The sequence below is a fragment of the Ricinus communis genome, chromosome 8 (assembly GCF_019578655.1).
Source record: "Ricinus communis isolate WT05 ecotype wild-type chromosome 8, ASM1957865v1, whole genome shotgun sequence".
Classification (NCBI taxonomy): Eukaryota; Viridiplantae; Streptophyta; class Magnoliopsida; order Malpighiales; family Euphorbiaceae; genus Ricinus; species Ricinus communis.
In genome coordinates, this window is record NC_063263.1 from 8,322,430 (window position 1) to 8,344,150 (window position 21,721).

A 21,721-nucleotide genomic window follows, 5' to 3' on the forward strand; every position below is an offset into this window, starting at 1 on the left:
TATTTTTCCACAATTGGTATCAGAGCACCTGGTTGGTAAGAAATTCCTTAAAATTCTGTGATTGCAGCTCAGCCTGATCTTTCACAGGAGTTTGAGGTTTTCTTTGGTGCAAAAGAGCTTGTGTGGAGTAGTAAGAATACTTACAATCTAGGGAAGGTTCTGTCTAAGGAGATTGGTATTTAAGAGGTCCGCTTGTGACCCTCCAGTCTTTCCTGGGAACTTACCTAGTGAGTTGTGTTCATTACTGCGGTTCATTTTACAAGCTAAAACGCACCGTTTGTGATAGAAGCAATGGCGGCAAAATTTGAGATTGAAAGTTCAACAAGAGTAATTTCTCACTGTGGAAATTAAAGATAAAGGCTGTATTGAGAAAAGACAATTGTCTTGCGGCTATCAGTGAACGACCGACAACACTCAGATGATAATAAGTGGAACGAGATGGATGGGAATGCTATTGCAAACCTTCATCTAGCACTTGCAGATGGGATCTTGTCCAGCATAGAAGAAAAGAAAACGGCAAAGAAGATTTGGGACCACCTCACTAGACTGTACGAGGCCAAGTCATTACACAACAAAATTTTCCTTAAGAGGAAACTTTACACCTTAAGAATGTCAGAATCTACTTCAGTGACAGAGCATCTTAATGTCTTGAATACTCTATTTTCTCAACTCACATCGTTGGGCTATAAAATAGAGTCACAAGAACATGCAGAACTTCTACTCCAAAGTCTACCTGATTCGTATGATCAACTCATCATCAGTTTGACAAATAATGTTGTTACCGAAATTCTAGTCTTTGATGATATAGCAGTCGCTATTCTTGAAGAAGAAAATCGGCGAAGAAACAAGGAAGACAAGTAGGCAAGTTCACAACAAGTGGAAGCCTTGATGGTGATGAGAGGGAGATCAACAGAACGTGGTCCAAGTGGGAGTCACAATCATGGTAGATCAAAATCAAAGAGTAAGAAGAATTATAAATGCTACAATTGTGGTAAGAAAGGTCACCTGAAGAAGGATTGTTGGAGTTTAAAGAATTCCAATCCCTCGAGGGAATGTGGCATGCACTTGGATGATGGAAATGTATTATGCTGTGAAGCAGCAATATCAACTGAAAGTAGGAAGAGATTTGCTGATGTATGGCTTCTTGACTCAAGAGCAACTTATCACATGACCTCTCGAAGAGAGTGGTTCCATCATTATGAACCTATCTTAGGAGGATCTGTGTATAGTTGTGAAGATAATGCCTTAAAGATTATAGGCATTGGAACTATCAGTTGAAGATGCATGATGCAGTCACCTCGCACTATTCAAGGAGTGCGACATGTGGAAGGTCCGAAGAAGAATTTGTTATCTCCGGGACAAATTTGGATGATCTTAATTGCATTATCAAAGTTCGGAAAGGAATCATGAAGATTAGCCAGGAGAGCTTGTAATTATGAAAGGAGAAAAAATTCTGCTAATTTGTATATGTTTTTGGGAGACTGTGCATGAAGCGGAAGTATCATTGCTTCAAGTAGTTCAAGCGAGAGATCTGCAATGGTGTGGCATCAGAAGCTTGGACATATGTCTGAACAAGGCATGAAGATTCTTGCTGAGAAAAATCTACTTCCTGGTCTCACAAAGGTGTCATTACCCTTTTGTGAGCATTGCATAACAAGCAAGCAGCATCGACTACAGTTCAATACATCCAATTCTAGAAGCAAGGATGTTCTAGAATTAGTTCACTCTGATGTATGGCAAGCACCGGTTTCATCACTAGGAGGAGCTAAGTACTTTGTGTCCTTCATCGATGATTACTCAAGGAGATGTTGGGTGTATCCAATCAAGAGCAAGGGAGATGTATTTGTAATTTTCAAAACTTACAAAGCGCGGGTTGAACTTGATTCAGGCAATAAGATCAAGTGTTTAAGGACAGATAATGGAGGAGAATACACAGGTCATGAATTTAATAGCTTTTGCAAGCAAGAAGGCATCAAGAGACAGTTCACTACGGCATACACTCCTCAACAAAATGGAGTGGCAGAGCGGATGAACAGAACTCTGTTAGAAAGAACTAGAGCATTGTTGGGAGCTGCAGGCCTAAATAAGGCATTGAGGCAGTTAACACCGCCTGTTATGTGATTAACCGGTCTCCATCTACAGCAATTGATCAAAAGACACCGATGGAGATGTGGACTGGGAAGCCAGTTGATTATTCAAACCTCCATATATTTGGAAGTCCTGTGTATGTGATGTATAATATCCAAGAAACTACAAAGCTGGATCCAAAATCCAGGAAGTGTTTGTTCTTGGGATATCGATGGTGTGAAGGGTATCGCTGTGGGATCCCAACGCCCACAAGGTTATAATCGGCAGGGATGTAATCTTCCTAGAAGATAAATTGAAGGGAGAAGATGATAGCACTTCAAAAGAAAATTCGGAGACTACAACTATACAGGGTGGAAAGAAAGTCTACGGAAGAAGATTCTTCCCAAGTAGCACCGAGCACGAAGAGGAAGAACCGGTCGAGTTTGAAGAGTCGGTACCGAAGTTGAAGAGTCGAACTTGGAAAGGGAAAACGTATAAAATTTACACCAACTGGCATAAAGATTATGATATAGGCGAATGTCGCATCATCTTCTAACCGAGGAAGGAGAGCCATCAACTCTCCAAGAAGCAATGAGCGATTCGGATGCATCTCGTTGGATGGCGGTAATGCAAGAAGAGATGGAAGCTCTACATAAGAACAAGACTTGGGAGCTTGTGCCACTACCACAAGGGAAGAAAGGCCATTGGCAACAAATGGGTCTTTAAGATCAAAAGAAATAGTGATGATCAAGTGGAGCGGTTTCGTGCAAGAATGGTGGTGAAAGGATATGCTCAGAAGGAGGGGATTGACTTCAACGAAATATTTTTCCCTGTGGTTCGATTAACAACTGTTCGAGTAGTCTTGGCGATGTGTGCTACATTTGACTTACATCTAGAGCAGCTAGATGTGAAAACAGCTTTTCTCCATGGAGATCTTAAGGAAGAAATTTATATGCTCCAAATGTGAAGGTTTTGAAGAAAAAGGAAAGCAGAACTTGGTTTGTAGGTTGAACAAATCTCTATACGGTTTAAAGCAGGCGCCGAGGTGTTGGTATAAGAGATTTGATTCCTTCATCATGAGCCTTGGATACAACAGACTTAATGCAGACCCTTGTGCATATTTCAAGAGGTTTGTTAAAAGTGATTTTGTTATCTTACTGTTGTATGTAGATGACATGTTGGTAGCAGGCCCCAACAAAGATCATATTGAAGAATTAAAGGCACAGTTGGCTAGGGAATTTGAAATGAAGGACTTGGGACCAGCAAACAAGATTCTAGGGATGCAAATTCACCGAGACAGAAACAATAGGAAGATTTGGCTTTCTCAGAAAAATTATTTGAAGAAGGTCTTGCGACGCTTCAATATGCAAGATTGTAAGTCAATTTCTACCCCACTTCCTGTTAGTTTCAAATTATCCTCCAGTATGAGTCCTAGCAGTGAAGAAGGAAGGATGGAAATGTCTCGAGTACCGTATGCATCAGTAGTGGGGAGTTTAATGTTCGCGATGATTTGTACACGACCAGACATTGCACATGCAGTGGGAGTAGTAAGTCGGTACATGGCGAATCCTGGTAGAGAGCATTGGAATCTTGTAAAGAGGATTCTAAGATATGTTAAGGGAACCTCAGATGTTGCATTATGTTATGGAGGATCAGACTTTATTATCGGGAGGATATGTTGACTCGGATTATGCAGTGATCTTGATAAAAGTAAATCTACTACAGGGTATGTGTTCACACTTCTGTGGCGACATCAACAATGTAAGGAATATGTAGCAGCTACACAAGCTAGTAAGGAAGCAGTATGGTTGAAAATGATGATGGAGGAACTCGGGCACAAACAAGAGCATATTCCTCTGTTTTGTGATAGTCAGAGTGCCTTGCATCTCGCAAGGAATCCAGCTTTTCATTCAAAGTCAAAGCACATACGAGTCCAAGATCACCGTTCGTGAAAAAGTGGAAGAGGGCAACGTGGATATGCGAAATTCATACTAAAGACAACCTAGCAGATTTTTTGACGAAGGCAGTTAACACTGACAAATTTATTTGGTGTCAATCCTCTAGTGGCCTGATAAAAGTATAAGCAGCATGGAAAGGCAATGAAGAAAGAACGGTGTGAAGATCTGATTGATCCTCAATCAAATCTTCAAGTGGGAGATTGTTGATATTTGAGGAGCATTTTCTCCCACATTGCTAAGTTAACAATGTGGAGGTACTTTCCAAGCCTATATAATAGAGGCTTCACCTTGTTATTAAAGTATCCCAAAATAAGAGAAAAATATTAGAGAGTTAAGCAATTATTTTTCTCCTATTATAAAGAGAGAATTTTAATGTTTTCTCCTTTATAAATAAAGAGTTTGTAACTCCTATTATTTTTTCTTATAATAAAATTCTTCTATCATTGCCCGTGGTTTTTACCCTAATTTGTTTAGGGATTTTCCACGTATATCTGTGTGTTCTATTGTGTATTTTGTTTTTCTTTATCTTTATTTTCTCAAATTATTAGCTATGATTTTGCTCTATCAGGTTCATATTTTTCCACAATTATTAGTTAATTGATTCCAATGGGTAACAACTAGTATGTTCCCATTAACCAATAAAACTTTTTTTTTTATGGTATAATATATTTTATCTTAATCCATCAATAAAATATAATTTTTTTTAAAAGAAAATTGATAACATGTAATTACAGATAACCAATTAAAATGGAATTTTCTAAAGTAATATAAGATAATTTTAAAATTTTATATACCTTTAAAAAATATAAAAATTAGTCTAATTTATAAAAATATATGAAAATGATTGTTATTTTTTATAATTTAACAATAAATTTCACGATTACAGAAAAATATAATATTTTTCATAAATTTACCAATTTTTTTATAAATCATTAAATTTCATTAAAGTTATCTTTTTTTGTAATATCATTTATTTTTTCGCAACTAGTAACACTTACGAAAAATTAGTATAATTTGAAGAAAATATAAAAAAGATTGTCATTTTTCGTAATTTAGTAATATATTTTGTGATTATGAAAAATTTAATATTTTTTCTAAATTTTATTAGTTTTTCTATACATTTTTCAATCATTGCGTAAATCATTAAATTTCATAAAAGTAATAATATTTTCGCAATTAATAACACTTATAAAAAAATTAATATAATTTACGAAAAAATATAAAAAAAATTATCATTTTATAATTTAATAATATATTTTACGATTACAAAAAATTCTTTTATATAACATTGACAGTAAATTTATAATATTTTTTAGTATAAGCTGACAAAATAAATAAATTAAAAGATTTTGTGGACACTATTTTAAGTACAATAATGTGTCATTCTAAGAAAACAATAATGTGAGATGAAGAAACCTAATTTATACTAATAACCATTATTTTTATCATTATTAATGATGCCTATGTGACAACTGCATATTGCCCTAAGGTCCCCATATCCATCATCGATACTTTGAAGCATAACAGTACTTGTGAGAAAACAAAATGTCGTCATCGTATATTTGTCATTATATAATGAAATACAGCATTAGATGTAATCATAACATTCTTAATTCCTATAATCCAACATAATTCAAATATAAAATTTCTGTCAAGTCTTTGCAGTTAGGCTGTCTTGTTCAGACATTTTAATTCCTTTCAATCAGTATTTTCTTGCACATTCATTCATTCAACTAAAAGAGTGGCAAAACAAAATGGACTCTGAAAACTTTCTTAGCCTTCCAATGATAGATTTTTCTAACTCAGACCTGAGGCCAGGAACCGCTACATGGGATTTGGTGAAATCCCAAGTTAGAAAAGCTGCTGAGGAGTATGGTTGCTTCCAGGCTTTGTTCAATAAAATTCCTGAAGAGATTCAAAAGGCAACAAATGGAGCATTGGAAGAGCTGTTTCAATTGCCTTTGGAAACAAAAAAGTGCAATGTTTCTGAAAAACCATTCCATGGTTATCTTGGATCATCTTCTTCGGCAGTCTCACTATATGAGAGCCTGGGAATTGTAGAACCTGACATCTATGAAAAGGTTGAAAACTTCATTAATGTCTTATGGCCTGAAGGAAACGTAAAAGTTAGGTTTGTGAATTTATTTTCTGTTTAGTTTATCATCTTAAATTTTCTTTCTTTCTTTTTTGTTTTTTGTTTTTTTGGTTAGTTGAGCATTGGCTTGAATTCCAACTTGTACCACAAAGCCAAAACTGAATTATTTCGACTCCTGTTCATGTTCCTGCTAACTTGATTGATCGAGTTATAAATATTAATCGACAATTTTTTTTTTCCTGGCAGCAAAATTCTACATTCATTTTCTGAGCCAGTTCTGGAATTAGATCAAATAATAAGGAGGATGATTGTGGAGAGCTTGGGAGTTGAGAAATATTTAGAGGAGCATATGAAGTCCACATACTATTTTCTCAGGGTTGCCAAATACCAAACACCCCAAACTACTGAGAAAAAAACAGGGCTAAGAGCTCACACTGACAAGAATACATTAACCATATTCTACCAAAATCAGGTTGATGGGCTAGAGATACAAACAAGAAATGGAGACTGGATCCCTGTGAAATTTTCACCAAATTCTCTTGTTATCCTATTTGGGGAATCTCTCAAAGTAAGCGGAATGTTCAGTTATGTTTTCACTTCGAGAATTTAATAACTATTGAACACCCGCTTTCTTGCAACATAACAGGACTAAACGATACTCAATTATTGCTTATATTTTGCAGGCGTGGACAAATGGTAGACTTTATAGTCCATTCCATCGTGTTATGATGGCTGGAAGCGAGCCAAGGTACTCTGCTGTGTTCTTCTCAGTCCCGAAAGAAGGCTACATCATAAAGGCCTTAGAAGAACTAGTGGACGAAGACCATCCCTTGCAATATAATCCTTTTGATTACAGTGAATACCTTAAGCGCCGTTTTGCAGATAATAGCAAGATAATTTCTGTTCCTCCTCTAAAGAATTACTTTGGTGCCTGATATGTTTGGAGGTTTTATCTACCCACTTCTGTAATTCATTAAAAGTGGAACGTAATATGGCCCATTATAATTAATGTGCCATACTATTTTGATTGCAATGTTTAACATTTTATTTATATTCTTATTGAGCCATTAAATTTAAATTGAAACAAGGGTAAGGTGTTACAGGACTTTGTTATGGCACCACAATCAAACTGTGTGAGCAGAGTTGTAAGATGTACTTATAGGTCTTTGCAAACTAAAATAAACCATAAAACCAATATGTATTTGTGCATTTCCTAAATGGTTATTCTGCCGGAATCCTATCCAAAAGAAAACAATGTCTTAACAGACACCAATAAAACAGCAAAACTTGAAGACTTACTCTTAATGAACTTTAATTTTAACAGTGTGGGACGTCCTCTAATAATACTCTTAAACTAATGGGGAGCTACTGGAATGAGGGGTGGCTTACCATTTGTGGGCTTAGGCAAGTTATAGAAAGGGTGTTTTCCAAATATACCAGAAATGGGATGCATTTACTTTTACTGTTAACTTTTTCTAATGATTTTTTCAATTTTTTTTTTTATTCATATGGTCTTTTTAGAACTGCACAATGCTATCTTTTTAATATTTTATTTGTATTTCTTTAATATATTACTTTTAAATAATTTTCTTGTTTTATTTTAAATTTAAATTATATTATATTTTTGAAACACTAAGTCAAAAAAAATATTTTTCAGTGTCTTATAAATATATTTTTAGTACTTTTTCCAAATAAAATTCTAAAAGAGAATCATAATAATACAAGTTAAAATATTAAACTTTTCGTATTTTTTAGATAGATTTTTAGTATTTTTTTTTATGAAATTATAAAAAAATAAAAAAAAGGTATTAAATAAAATCTGAATTCAGAATAATAAAAACTAAAAATTAAATCTTTTGAGTATCCTTTTAGGTATATTTTTAATATATTTTTTCGGACGAAATTCTAAAAGAAATTTTTTTCAATAATATAAGTTAAAATAATAAACTTTTAATATTTTTTAGGTATACTTTTAGTATCATTTTTTTGGAAAAAATTAAATAAATATATAAAATAATAATTAAACTCACCATAATGTAGATTAAAAATAATATTCTTCGGATATCTTTAAGTATATTTTTAATATTCTTTTTCAATGAAATTTTGGATAAGAAACTATATAAATAAAATTTAGAAAAAAAAAACATTTTTAACCATAAAAATAAATCATTTTTTTTAAAGCAAGGCTCTGTGAAATTTCTTCTTATGAAAGCTAAGGCCTTTTTCCATTTTAAAAATAAAAAATTGAATTAGATTAAATTATAAATTTATTTCTTGCTTTCTGGATATAAAACTACTAATTAAAATTTTTTATTCAGATTTAATCAATAAATCATTTTCCAAAAATAAAATTTTTATATTGAGATATTGTTTGTAATAATTTTTAATTTTAAAAAACTTATTTTATAGATGCAATTATTATAGATATTTTAAGTAATATTATATGCAATAAAACAATCTAAAAAAGTTATAGTTATTTTATTAGATTAAGTATTCCAATAGATTACTAATTTTTATTTTTGCAACTTCTTTTAGAACTTTTGTATTCGAAAACATATCAAAACTATCAATATTAGAATGCATATCATGATTAAGAAATTTTTTAAGATTGAAACATTTTATTCTAAATTATGCTCTCTTATTTTTTTATGCTCATTATATAAGTTGGATTTCATGTATGCTCAAATTGTCTAACTTGATAATTACCAATGTTTTCGAGTAATTAGATTTGAGTATAAATGTGTCATAAATTATTATATGTCAATTAGATCCTCAAAGTAATATTATGTCCATTTGATTACTTAGTATGCTTCAACTACAAAAGTTTACATGACCTATTATGCTTAAATGTGAAATCAGTATTAAAACTTTATATTTTATCTTTAAAAAAATTATGTTAAGGGATCATAATTATAAATAATATACTAAAAATAAAATTATATTATTATGAATGAGTTTGATACTTATATTATTTTAAAATAATTAATTTAATAAAAATTTGATTTTAAACGATTTTGATATTTAATAATAAGTTCAAAGAGTAGATTGAATTTTTTTTTAATCAATTAAACCTTTTGACTAGTTGCTAACAAAAAAAAATAGACATAATAAAATAATAGTTAACAGAAACAAACGTTAAAGAATGAAGGTACTAATTTACTTTTAAAAATATAGGGTTGGATTTGTAAATTTTGGCATATGCCTTAGGGGGTAGTAGTAATTTTTCCTAATTTTTTTTTAACTTTCATATTAAATTTTGTATACTTACTTTTATGTTTTTTTTTTTCTATTATGTAGGTTTTTCTGTTAAGTTATATTTTAAAATCTGAATTAGTTTTTTTAATTTTAATTTCATTTTACTATATGGTATATATGAAATATTTATAAATTAAGGGATTTTACAATTATATAATTTTAGACCGTTACTTTAGTGGTCCATCTGAGTGAGCCACTCTAAATGGAAAATATTTTTCTTTTATTTATTTAGGAAAAAGAGTCAAAACTTTCCAAAGTTTATTGTTAGCATTAATGTTGGCGGTGGTTGCTATCTGGACTTAGAAGTAAACATCAAAAGCAGAAGTCAATGAGAAACGTGATAAGAACCGTATGCAATAACGTGGCTTAAGGATATACCTTCATAACACTATATAATCATCTAATATCTTTTTGCTGAATTGCATCTGTACTGTTACCCGCAGCTTCGAAATAGGACTTCTCTTTCTTCCCTTGCAATAGAGCAATGGCAGGTAATTCTTCAAGGTTTACTCTGGTGACCATTCTCATTTTTGCCATGGCAGTTTCTTTGATGCTACCAGGTGATGCACGCACAATTGATCCAGGTAAAACCGAATCACACTTTTTTTGCACACAAAAATAGTTTAAAAATATGTTCAATGTATAATTATACCTTGCAGGCCTTGGTGGATTCAGGCCTAAATATTGCCCAGCTTGTCTTTGTGCGGCACCTCCACCACCAGGTTCCTGCTGCAAGTGCCGTGGCGGAAGTGCTATTTCTACTGTCGCCCCGGCTACTAAGGGCTCTCCCTAGTTTGCATTCTTAAGATGCTTCTGAGACCTGAATAAGTAATTAGCGGAGTAATAAGAGTCTCTTGGTCCAGTTGGCATATAAATATATATTTATATATTTCATTTCTGTAAGATACTTTATGGTATGAGATATAATAGTATCGGTTCCAAGTACTGGTTTTTATTTAAATAAATGTTTTTTTTTATTATTTCTCAATCATTTAGAATTGCATCATATGCTTTATATAACAGTATCCCTACAAGCTTTTAACTTCTCTTTAATTCTTAAAATAAGAAGTGAAATCCCTTTTAAGAGGCTCTTAACTTTATTTGTTTTTTTTTTCTTTTTCAAAAAACAAGTTTTAACTCACCGCTCATTTTTTAAAATTTTCGAGACCAAATACTTCACCAAAAAATATATGAGTAAAAAATAATATTTTCTTAGTTTTCAATTTCTTTCCTTACTCTTTCTTTTTTAATGAATTATTATATAAAATAAAGATAAGAACTTTATTGGAACATGAATAATTTTTAAAATAGATAAAAATAAAGAGTTAAATAATTTATGATATATAATAGAGAGTAAAATAGAAATGTTAATTTGAACATATTTCTTTTTATTTGAACATCATCAATTATAAATAAGTTGGCAAATTCATTAATTTTTAGATTTTTGTGAAATATATTAAAAAACTTATCTGTATATTAAGAATTTACTAAGAATATTTTAGTAAAAAAATATTAAAAACAATAATATTAATTAAAATACTAAAATTTCTAATTTTTATAAATTAAAATTGCATGCAGTGTTAGTTAAGGTTGTGCAATCCAAGATGCTTTCTCCTTTGGAAATATCGTAGTATGTATTTCAACCTGTGATGTCATATATACATAAGCAAATTGATTTATTGGCCTCTGTCGTCAAAAGATGTTATTGCTCTCTGTATACTTAACGTGCAGAAGAAATAACACACAACAGATGGTAATTAGCAGCGGTCTTATTAAGTTGTCACCAAATATTATATGGAAGAATAAATAACTTGTTCAAGATTAACAGATCAGGCATCCCAATCAAGTGCAACTGGAGATTTGCAGTCTTCAGTTTATAATTAGGACTAAAACTTGTAGCATTGATTCTTTACTCGGAATAAAGGCATCTCTTTTCTTTTCTTTATTTTTATTTTTATTGCGCTCACATACGAAATAGCTATCATATGCCAATTCAAGAACATCATACATAGACCTGTTCATGGGCCGGGTCTGGGCGGGCTCGGGCCGGACCTGACCGGGCTTGACTTTATTTTGAATAAGTCCGAGTCCGTCCAAGCCCGGAAATTTTTTAATATCTCTCAGGACAAGCCCGAGCATGAATTTTTTTCAAAAAACCCGGCCCAGCCTGGCCCGACCAATTGTTAAACCTATAAATACGGGTCGGGCTATGCGGGTTCGGGTCGGGCTTGAGTTGAGTTTTATTTAAATATATTATTAATAACAATAAAATTATAAACAAAAATAATAGGTAGCTAAGTGGTAAGTAGCACTTAATTATAAGTTAAAGGTCATAAGTTCAAATGCTAGGTATGATATTTTTTTTTTCTAATTAAACTAAACATCGGGCCGGGCCGGGCCAGACTTGGGTTTTTATGGAAATTCCAAGCCCGGCTCTAAAAATTCGGGCTTTTTATGGGTTCGGGCCGGGCCGAGCTTGTACACAAAAATTATTGTCCAAGCCCGGCCCGAAGAGTGCGGGCCTGGGCGGGCCGGGCGGGTACTCAGGCCCATGAACAAGTCTAATCATACATGAGGAGGCTCTCATGGAGAGTTATTGTTATTATTATTAGTAGTATAAAAATCCAAACTTTTATAGTCTTTTAAATCGGGTAAATTACCTAGCTAGTATCAAACCTTTAGATAGTATATTAAATTGATACTAAGACTTTAATTTGAATCACATTAGTACCAGAACTATAAAAAAGTAGACAACTATCTAATTTTCGGTCAATGGATGCTCACATGACAATTTGAGGAGGTATATTCCATTTGGTTTTTCCCTCAGCGTGTGCCACATCAATAAAAATAGCTTACTCAGCCAGCGTGTTCCATTCCCTAACTTCTCCCAAATTATAATTGAACCTTAAAATCCCCAAATTCAAGAGAAGCATTAACAAGAGACATGGTTGGAGACAGAAAGCAATAGCAGCAGTAGAATCATATGAAAAACTCTGTATTTTGTTGCAAAATCCCCAAATTTACCCCGTATCTTGTTGCAACAACTAGTTCCTCGTATGAAAAACTCCTCGGTCTAATCTTGTTCTCAAATTCCTTTTTTGTGAATGACGTTAGCCTGCTACCTTCTCTCTGTTGTCTTTTCGTTTTCTTCCTCTAGTGGCTAAAATAAACCAAACTCAGAACCACTGCAACCAAAATCCATACGCCATTAGTACCCAAGAGAGGCCATAGCCAACCTTTAGGGGTTGACTTTTTCTTTTCATCAAGTTGTAAGGTTGAGTTAAATTTCCAAGAGTAAATCTCATGCTCCTCAAACAAATCTATGGTAGCGGCTGCTAAAAAGCCAACTGTAACTAGTCCGATAAATTTTTTTTAAAATCTACAGTGTGGTCAAGGTTATACCAATATTTCCCTTGGTTATTTCCTTCATAACCATTACTTACATTAACACTTAATTTCTTTGAACAGGAATTATATTCAATCCAAGCTTGAACTTTTCCTCATTTTCAACATTATTGAAAGTCCAGTTTGTGAGTTTGGCAGAGACAAATGAGTTGACATCAATACCTATATGCTCCTCTCAATCACTCGGGTCCCATTTAGGACTATATCCTGTGTCAAATTCCACAGTAACAAATGGATGCACATCGGTTGCATTTGAAAGACCAAGACATCCATTTTTTGATAAAGCCTGGACTTTGGAGCCATTGTTAGCAAGGAAGAATGCAAATCCATTGCCTCTGCTCTCATTACCTTTGGAGTTGATAGCGAAAGAAAAATAAGTAGTGAAGTCTGAAACATTACCAAAGTCTTTGTCCCAGAGATGGATTAGTTTGAAATATGTTGCACGACCAACGCTGCCATTAGAATTCAAATCATCAAAGGATTTAGTTAGTTTAATTGCTCGACTAGTCTCCTTCGAACACGATATGGGACATAGTTTGGGTGGATTCAGTGAAGTTGAAAGAAGTTCTTTCTGTTTGGACATTGAGATGGAAAGCAAACACCGTTGAAAGTAGGATGATGAATGAGCAGAAAGACATATGGATTTGGGGATTTTAGGGCTCAATTGGGGTTCAATTAGGATTTAATTTGGAAAAAGTTAGGGAATGGGACCCGTTGGCTAAGTAAGCTATTTTTATTGACGTGGCATACACCGAGGGCAGAATCAAACTGAATATACCTCATTAGATTGCCACGTCAGCATCCATTGGCCGGAAATTGGATAGCTATCCTAAATTGATATATTTTTTCGTAGTTTTGGTACCAATGTGATTTAAATTAAAGTTTTGGTATCAATTTGATATATTGTCCAAAGATTTGATACCAGCTATGCAATTTACACCTTTTAAACCATTATATTCAAATTTCTTAATTTTGATAAATCTATCTAAATTTACAAATGTTTTAGTAATTTTAGTCAATTAACGAGACCGATCAAAATTGACTAACATATTTTATATATTTGATGTTAGTGTTGAATTGGGTTAATTTTTATAATCCAAATTAAATAATTATATCAACATATCATTAAACTTAAAATCATTTTTTTTATAACTGGATCAAAAATGGTTAAATTTTGATTTTACTAATGTTTGATGTACAAATTTAAACTTCATTTAACTATAGATTAAAATAATAATATTATTTACAAGGTGACAAATGAAACATCATATGAACCTGTTGCATTTTAAAAATTAATGCTAGTATGTGTTTCATGTCATTTAACCGATATAAGTAATTGTTTAAAATTGTCAAAACATTTGTAATTTTGGATGAATTTATCAAAGTTAAAAGAATTGAACATAATGATCAAAATACGTTGAGATTTGAATTTTTTTATAGCAATAAGCATTTTAACATTTCAAAGGTTATGTTCACTTTCCTTGAATTCAGATGATTTTATATGTTGATCAGAAGAATCAAGTTTTGAGTGATAGAATAGAAATCAAAATCACAAACCATTTGGACCGAATGTACATAATGTTTTTTAAAATATTAACGTATGGCTTATATTTTGAGAGGTCAGGCCATCTTAATGTCAAAGTTTTGACTTCAAAAAACATACATTCAACAACTGGATAAAATTAGATCTCCAAGACTTGGTATCCTTGGCTTGTAAAGTTATCAAACCTTTGGGAGGTTAATTGACAACCGGGAGGTGATGAAAGATTCTTGACTAATTAAATTTCGATTTTTCAAAAGATTTATTATACTCGTTAATTTTTTAAATTTTAATATCATTTTCTCTTTTTATATCCTTAAAGATGATTCTAATATCAGTAAATCAAAATTCATTGTTTGAATCAACTTTTAATTTCATCAGCTGCTGTCCAGTGATTGTGTGGGTGTGGCTTGGAGTAGGAGTGTTCGTTGCTCTGTTTCTTTGTGTGTTTCTATTTTGCCTTTTGTTCTTTTGGCTTTAAAAGCCTCCTCCTTTGCATAAAATATAATCAAAATAGTATCATATAAATCTGCTTAAAGTTTTTGATAAGACCAACATGCGTCCCCAAGGGTGAAAAATCAAAGTTTTTATTCAAATAAAACTGCAAGCATATATATTGTAACCATTGATGATGTAACCTGGCTAAATGTCTAAACCCTATTCCTATATAAACCCTCATTCAGACATGCATCCTCATATCATTAAATCATATTTACTCTTCCAAGTTATTAAGCAATGGCAAGTAGTTCTCTCAAGTCTTTTTTGGTGACTCTCTTCATCTTCGCCATGGTATTGTCTCCAATGATTCCGAGCGAAGCAGCTCGAATGAATCAGCGAGGTAAATTACTACCCATTCATATTTAGAATATAAACAATTGTCTAGCATGCAGTTACTAACCGTATACGTTAATAATTGGTACCGTCTTAATTTGTATCTTCCAGATTTGCTTCAAACAAATGAACCCATTTTCTGTCCGGCTTGTGTCTGTTGCTCACCACCACCACCAGGCCAGTGCTGCGACTGCTGTGCTACTCCTGTTCCTGACACTGGGTCTCCATGATACTGATTCATGCTCATGCATGCGTAGAACACTAATACGAATAGTTAAATCTTATAATAAAAAGAAACAAATGTCTCAATAAATGAATCAAAGGAGTAGTGATTATCCCTTTCAGTGCTTCTTTGCTACATTTGGCATGTAATAGTTACTATTTTTAACCTTATTCCAGAAATAAAGTATCCTATCTATTGTAAGGATTGTACTTGTTTACAATTAAACCAAATTAAAAAAAAAAGAATAAACATTGATAAATGGATCATAATTGCAATTAACACATTTAGACATAATGGTGAAAAAGCTATTTATATGTATTGTCATGATCATATAAATATATTGAATTATTAAGGTGTCTTTTTGTACCTGCCAAATTTTAATCCTGCCGCTCGTCAATTCTAAAAAGCAAGGTCTTGAAAAGCATTAACCTTGGTTTTCTTTATGCAAGACTCCACTTATTGTCATTAATCCAAACAAGAGACAAACCTGCTTTTGGAGTCAAGTTCAGTTTTTCTGCCCCCTAATTAATCTCTTATTCTAAAAAAGTATCAAAGAACATCCTAAGGACGTATATTTTCAAGTTTCTTTCCACCACTCGTTGATGAATTGCGAGGAAGTCATTCTGATACAAAATGAAGAAGAAAACTCCAAGAATTTTATTAACTAAAAATCAAAGGCTAACTCACGCTACTTGCATGACAAGTATATAAAGCAAAGAAAACCCTATTGTATTGCCTAGGCTATAACTAACTATAGCTGGCATAACTATTATTAGCCATTTTAGCTACTGTATTTACAAAGATACTATCCTGTAATTTTTAGCTAACTGTCAAGACTCCCCTCAAGTTGAACATATATATTATGAATGTTCAATTTGCTGAGTAAGTAATTGAACTATATAGGATGCAAGGATTTAGGCTCTCATATATTCAGTTTGAATGTTGGCCTTGCGCTATATGATCTCTCACATAATGACAATCCAACTCAATATACTTCGTTCTTTCGTGAAAAACAGGATTCTTCACTATATGTAAGGCAACTTTATTGTCACAATATAACTTTGCAGCTTATGTATAATCTACGCCGAGATCTTTCGACAGATAAAGCAACCACATGATTTCACTTACTGTTGACGCCATGGCCCTATATTTTGCTTTTGCAGAACTCCTAGAAACAATGTTTTGTTTCTTCGATCTCCAACTAACCAATGAGTCCCCAATGAAAATACAAAATCTTGTCAAAGATTTTCTAGCTCTTTGTAGGATGCCCAGTCACTAGCAGTATAAGTATTAAGCTGTAATTTTGAATCACTAGAGAAGAAAGTTTCTTGTCCAGGAGCTTGTTTCAAATATTTGAAAACCTTGAATGTTGCTGTGAGATGCAATTTAGAGAGCTTGTGCATGAACTGTGTAAGTACATGCACAGCGTAGGTAATATCCAGTCTGGTCAAGGTTAAATACATTAACTGTCCAACTAGCTTCCTGTAGACAAAAAAATCACTCTATAAGTGTTGACCATTATGCACCATACAATGATTAACCTTTATAGGTATACTGTTAGGCTTAGTCGCTAACTGCCCACACCCTTGAAGTAGTTCTAAAGTATATTTTTTCTGTGAAATAGAAACACTGGTGTGTGACTTAGCAACCTTTAAATCCAAGAAGTACCTTAAAGTTCCTAAGTATTTAAATTTGAAATAAGTTTCGAGCTTGGCTTATTGTAATTTTGATATGTTCGAGCCCGGCTCGTAAATAACTCAATACTACATATAAATGAGCTAAACTCGTTATTAACTCGATGTTTATATAAACGAGCTAAGCTTGGATTTTACTTGATTTCAAGCTCGTTAAGCAAGCTCGATTTTACTAAATATGTAGTTGTAAATTTTATAATTATAAATAAATTATATACAAAAGTAAAATATGCACATAAATTCAGAAATTAAAAGATAATTAAATTAAATTCAAAAACTAAAATAATTAAAATCAAGTTCTTAATAAAAAAAAAAAACAGTTCAACAAATTTTATAGAATTCTATCTCAAACTCATTTTAAATCTATTTATAATTCGGTCAGAACTAGGGTTGCAAACGAGTTGAACCTAACTTCATAAGCTTCACATTAAGCATATTACAAAAATATTTACTCATATTATTTTATTACAATTATTACTCCAGTACCTTTCCTTTAACAATTAGACTACAATATCTTTTATGTTAATTTATAAAATTCTTACTCTATTTATAAGCTTTACATTAAGCATATTGTAAAAATATTTACTCATGCTTCGTTAATTTATAAATATATAAACTATAATTTTTAAATATCTTTAAGTATTTAAATAATATATGTTTGTTTATTAACGCTAAAATTACATACTTTTATAAGAATATCTTTAAGCATTTACATAATATATACTTGTTTATTTAATACAAAAACTACGTAATTTATGTTGATTTAAATTAACTATATTATATATAAAACTATATGATTTTCATACATAGCTTTTATTTTATTATTCTACTAAAATTAATTGATAACAAAAAATAAATTGATAAGACATTAAAAATAATTAAATGTATATAATTAAAAGGCAACTTAATAAATAATGTTATTAAACTAGCACTTGCTTAAGTAACACTAAAATTATTCAATTAAGATATTTAAAATTAAAATCTAATTTGTTAGTATATATTGTTACTTTAATGGAATATAAGATAGTTCTTACAATCTATTTATTTATTTTTATTTTTTAATTAAAATAATATTATTTATTTATTTATTTATTGAGCTAATGTATAAGCCAACTCGCGAACTCCTTAAACGAGCCAGCTCGCGAGCTTAGATGAACTAAGCAATATTGAGCTTGAGCTTGGCTCGTTTAATAAACAAGCTCAAAAATAAAGTTCGAGATCGATTCGTTTATGCTAATAAATGAACTCGATCGAGCTTTTACTGAACTGAGCTTCGAGTAGCTCGTGAGCGGCTTAGCTCATTTGTAGTCCTATTTTTAACTAAATTACAGTGTGAAAAACAAGAAAGAACATAGTGGTTAATTATTAGCATGATACAAGTTAAATAAGATATTATATTTTTCAATTTGTAAAACAAAATGATTATCTCTATTTGACCCAATTAATTGACCAAAAAATCAAAGTTTTCTTTATATTACTTGTATTAAAATAATTTTTTTTAACTTCAATAATCATTTGATTGAGATATATACATAGACTAGATAAAAAAAAATTTAAAAAGCTACATCAAATTATAACTATTTACTCTTCCATACAATCCATTGGTTTACTATCTTTTTCTGAATCCACATGAATATATTATTGCAATCTGACATCTAAATTTCTATACTCTTGGATGGTATTGATTTTAATCAAAGAAGCTACTAAAGTTTAAAGGTCAAGTATGTTTTATTTTTGGAATAATGCTCCTATGAACTCCTCTGTTTTTCCTAAAGTTTTTCTTGTTAGTTCTTAAGTTATTTTTCTGTTGTTTTTTTTTTTATGGCATATTGTTTTTAAACATTAAAATAGTTTTGGGACTGGCTGATGGCCGAAACAGTAGCCTCTCTTAGTTGGTTTTGCCAAAATTCAACTATTGACAATTTGCATATTTTCCGACGAAACGCAAGAGATTATGTTAAGTAAACAAAAGAAAAAGAAAAAAAGGTTATGTTGTAATTATTATTGGGTTGGCGTATATGAACGAAAAAGTAAAAGGTCAAATAAAATATAGGCCAACCACCGCTAGGTATTTCGTAAAATATGGCTAATAATACAATTACTGAATTATGTATTGCATCCACATCTATCTACTGTATAGTTGCCATTGCATAGGTGTATACTAATAGATTCAAGATTAGGCTGCTAGCTGCACATTCAAAACAGTGGAAAATCAAACTCCTAATTCAAAGAATACTGCAGGTCTCTAACCATGTTTGATAGATAAATGATTTTGTACCCAAAAGGCCTTGAAGTTAAACTATAAATACCCTTCATCATCTCCATCCTTTTATCATCAAATCATATACATATTACTCTTCAAATTAATTATAAGAAATGGCAACTAATTCTCTCAAATCATCTTTTGTGACTTTCCTCGTCTTCGCTATGATTCTGTCTCCGATAATTCCAAGCGAAGCAGCGCGGTTGAATCATCGTGGTAAAAAAATACTACATATTTCAATTTCATTAAACCTATTGGTTTCCACAAGTTAACGTTGTCCATTGAACTGATGGCTCTATTTATAATCATTAATTAGTAGGTGCATTACTGCCATTATTTTTATTTTTTGTTCTAAAAATGAACATACATCTTGCTCCATATTTTGCAGATCTGCTTCAAACAAGGCCACCCATTTGTCCAGCCTGCGTCTGTTGCGCTCCTCCACCCCCAGGTTCATGCTGCCGTTGCTGTGCTTCTCCTATTGTAACTGAGTCTACAAATGGTTCTCCTTGAAGTTGTGTGCTAGTACTACTGTTTTAGGTGCTTTAACCTAAATATACAAGATGAATAAAAAGGACCGTCTCAATAAGAAAATAAAAAGAGTGGTTCTAAATATTTGTTGTATGCAACTTATGAGAATAGAAGATGACTACTCAAGATTCAGAGATATAATTGCATAAGAATATAGAATCTTTAAAGCTTTTTTACAATTTAATTGTGTTTCTTTTTAAATTTAATAATATCACAAACTGCTTTTCTAATTTTTACAATTGACGCATTGATAAAATGTTGGTCTAAATTTGATGGTGGGGTAACAAGAATTAATTTAATCAATCGACATAAATGTGATAAGGCATCATGCTGGGTCCACCTCATCTGACTTTAAAACTCCTCGACTTGTCTTCTTTTTTTCTTTCCCCTCTTCTTCTTCTTCAATATTTATAAGGACATATAGCTTTAAACAAATTAACAACCAGTGAGAACAACTTCACTTCATCCTATTTTATTCGATTATAACTATGGTAGAGTCTTATAAGCCATATCGGTCTAACCTGCAATTAGCTTGAACAAAAAGGAGAAAAAAATGAAATTTTTTTTATTAGGTCTGATGTATTTCTCTCTCTATACATCAAAACTGATAAATGATTCATACATATTTATTAATTTTAAATAATGTATCAATTATCCAATATTAAAATATATAATACTCATATATACGTGTCATTTTTTATTAGTTATGATATATTAATCACATCTGGGTAAAGAACTTTCCAAAAAAAATTGTAATATACCAATTGAGAGGTAATATCTAAACTTGAAAAATATGTCTAAACTGCTGATGAAATTATAATACAACAATTGAGAGTCGAGAATTTTCAGTTCTTAGGAATAGGGGTGTTAGTTACAATACACAATTGGAGACAAATATAAAAAAATTAATAATAAAAAAGAAACACCTATTAAAGTTAGGAGCAGTGGAATCGACAATACAATCATTTCGAAAAAAGAAATGCTCCTAGTATTTAATAGAGGACTAGAATGTCAATTTGTCCTCCAAATTTGGAGTCGTTTGGAAATTAGTTTAACTAGTCCTTTATCATAATGTTTTGTGATTTTGTATGTTCATTATATTTTCTTTTATTAGAGAAATTTGAAACCATACTTCTTATTTAAGGAAATATATACGCAACATGTTTGATTAACAATAAATTGGACATATAATATAATGATCATATATTTTTTACACAATATGATTTTGATATCCTTCTTAATAATAGAATTTCTAATAGTTTAAGATTTTACCATATTTTTTAGGAATTAACAATAACGTAAATTGGATTAAACAATGCAATCGCTCACCTTATTTAGAGCACTAGGTGAAAACTGAAAAGGATATCGGAAGATTAAAACAAAAAGGGTGAAAAGGCGAAAATGAAAATGCAAAATATTTTCAAATCATATGATTGACAGAAGGAAACACACTGCCGTTATTTATGAAACATTATTTTCATATTGAGACACAGAAGGAAATGATGCTTGCCTGGAAAAATTAACTTCTCGCCATGGACTCAATTCAGAAAAAGTGATTTGCTCAGGAAACAAGGTTTGAAAAGAAATCTTTAATGCCTTCTAAAACGAAAATTAAAAGCTTTTATCAATCGGCCTGGAAAGGGCCCTTTTGACCTAATTCTAGGGCCTCAAAAGGCACACATTAGGCTCCTTTTTTCAGAGGGAAAGATCTCCCTTTGGAAACACTACTCAAGTTGACAAAGTAACCTAAGTCTTTCTGTTTTTTCCGGTTAACTTTGTCAACTCTTTTTCTATCCGGCAATGTAAGATAACAAAACTGTATAAGTATCAGTTGTCAACAAAAAGTCAAGTTCATGTAT

General features: G+C 31.6%; 3 protein-coding genes across 3 annotated transcripts; 2 read left to right on the forward strand and 1 right to left on the reverse strand.

Moving 5' to 3' along the window:
* Positions 1-5,688: 5,688 nt before the first annotated feature.
* LOC8281609 (probable 2-oxoglutarate-dependent dioxygenase AOP1) lies at positions 5,689-7,171 on the forward strand. Its single transcript, XM_002515879.4, has 3 exons — positions 5,689-6,156; positions 6,367-6,688; positions 6,804-7,171. Exons 1-3 carry the CDS (start codon positions 5,780-5,782, stop codon positions 7,053-7,055), a joined length of 951 nt encoding a protein of 316 aa, XP_002515925.1. The 5' UTR covers positions 5,689-5,779; the 3' UTR covers positions 7,056-7,171.
* A 5,784-nt stretch (positions 7,172-12,955) lies between these two features.
* Positions 12,956-13,363, reverse strand: LOC8281611 (favin). Its single transcript, XM_015717308.2, has one exon. It carries the CDS (start codon positions 13,361-13,363, stop codon positions 12,956-12,958), a length of 408 nt encoding a protein of 135 aa, XP_015572794.2.
* Positions 13,364-19,386: 6,023 nt separating this feature from the next.
* LOC8281613 lies at positions 19,387-20,041 on the forward strand. The gene is made up of 2 exons (XM_002515883.3): positions 19,387-19,547; positions 19,720-20,041. Exons 1-2 carry the CDS (start codon positions 19,445-19,447, stop codon positions 19,842-19,844), a joined length of 228 nt encoding a protein of 75 aa, XP_002515929.1. The 5' UTR covers positions 19,387-19,444; the 3' UTR covers positions 19,845-20,041.
* The last annotated feature ends 1,680 nt before the right edge of the window (positions 20,042-21,721 follow it).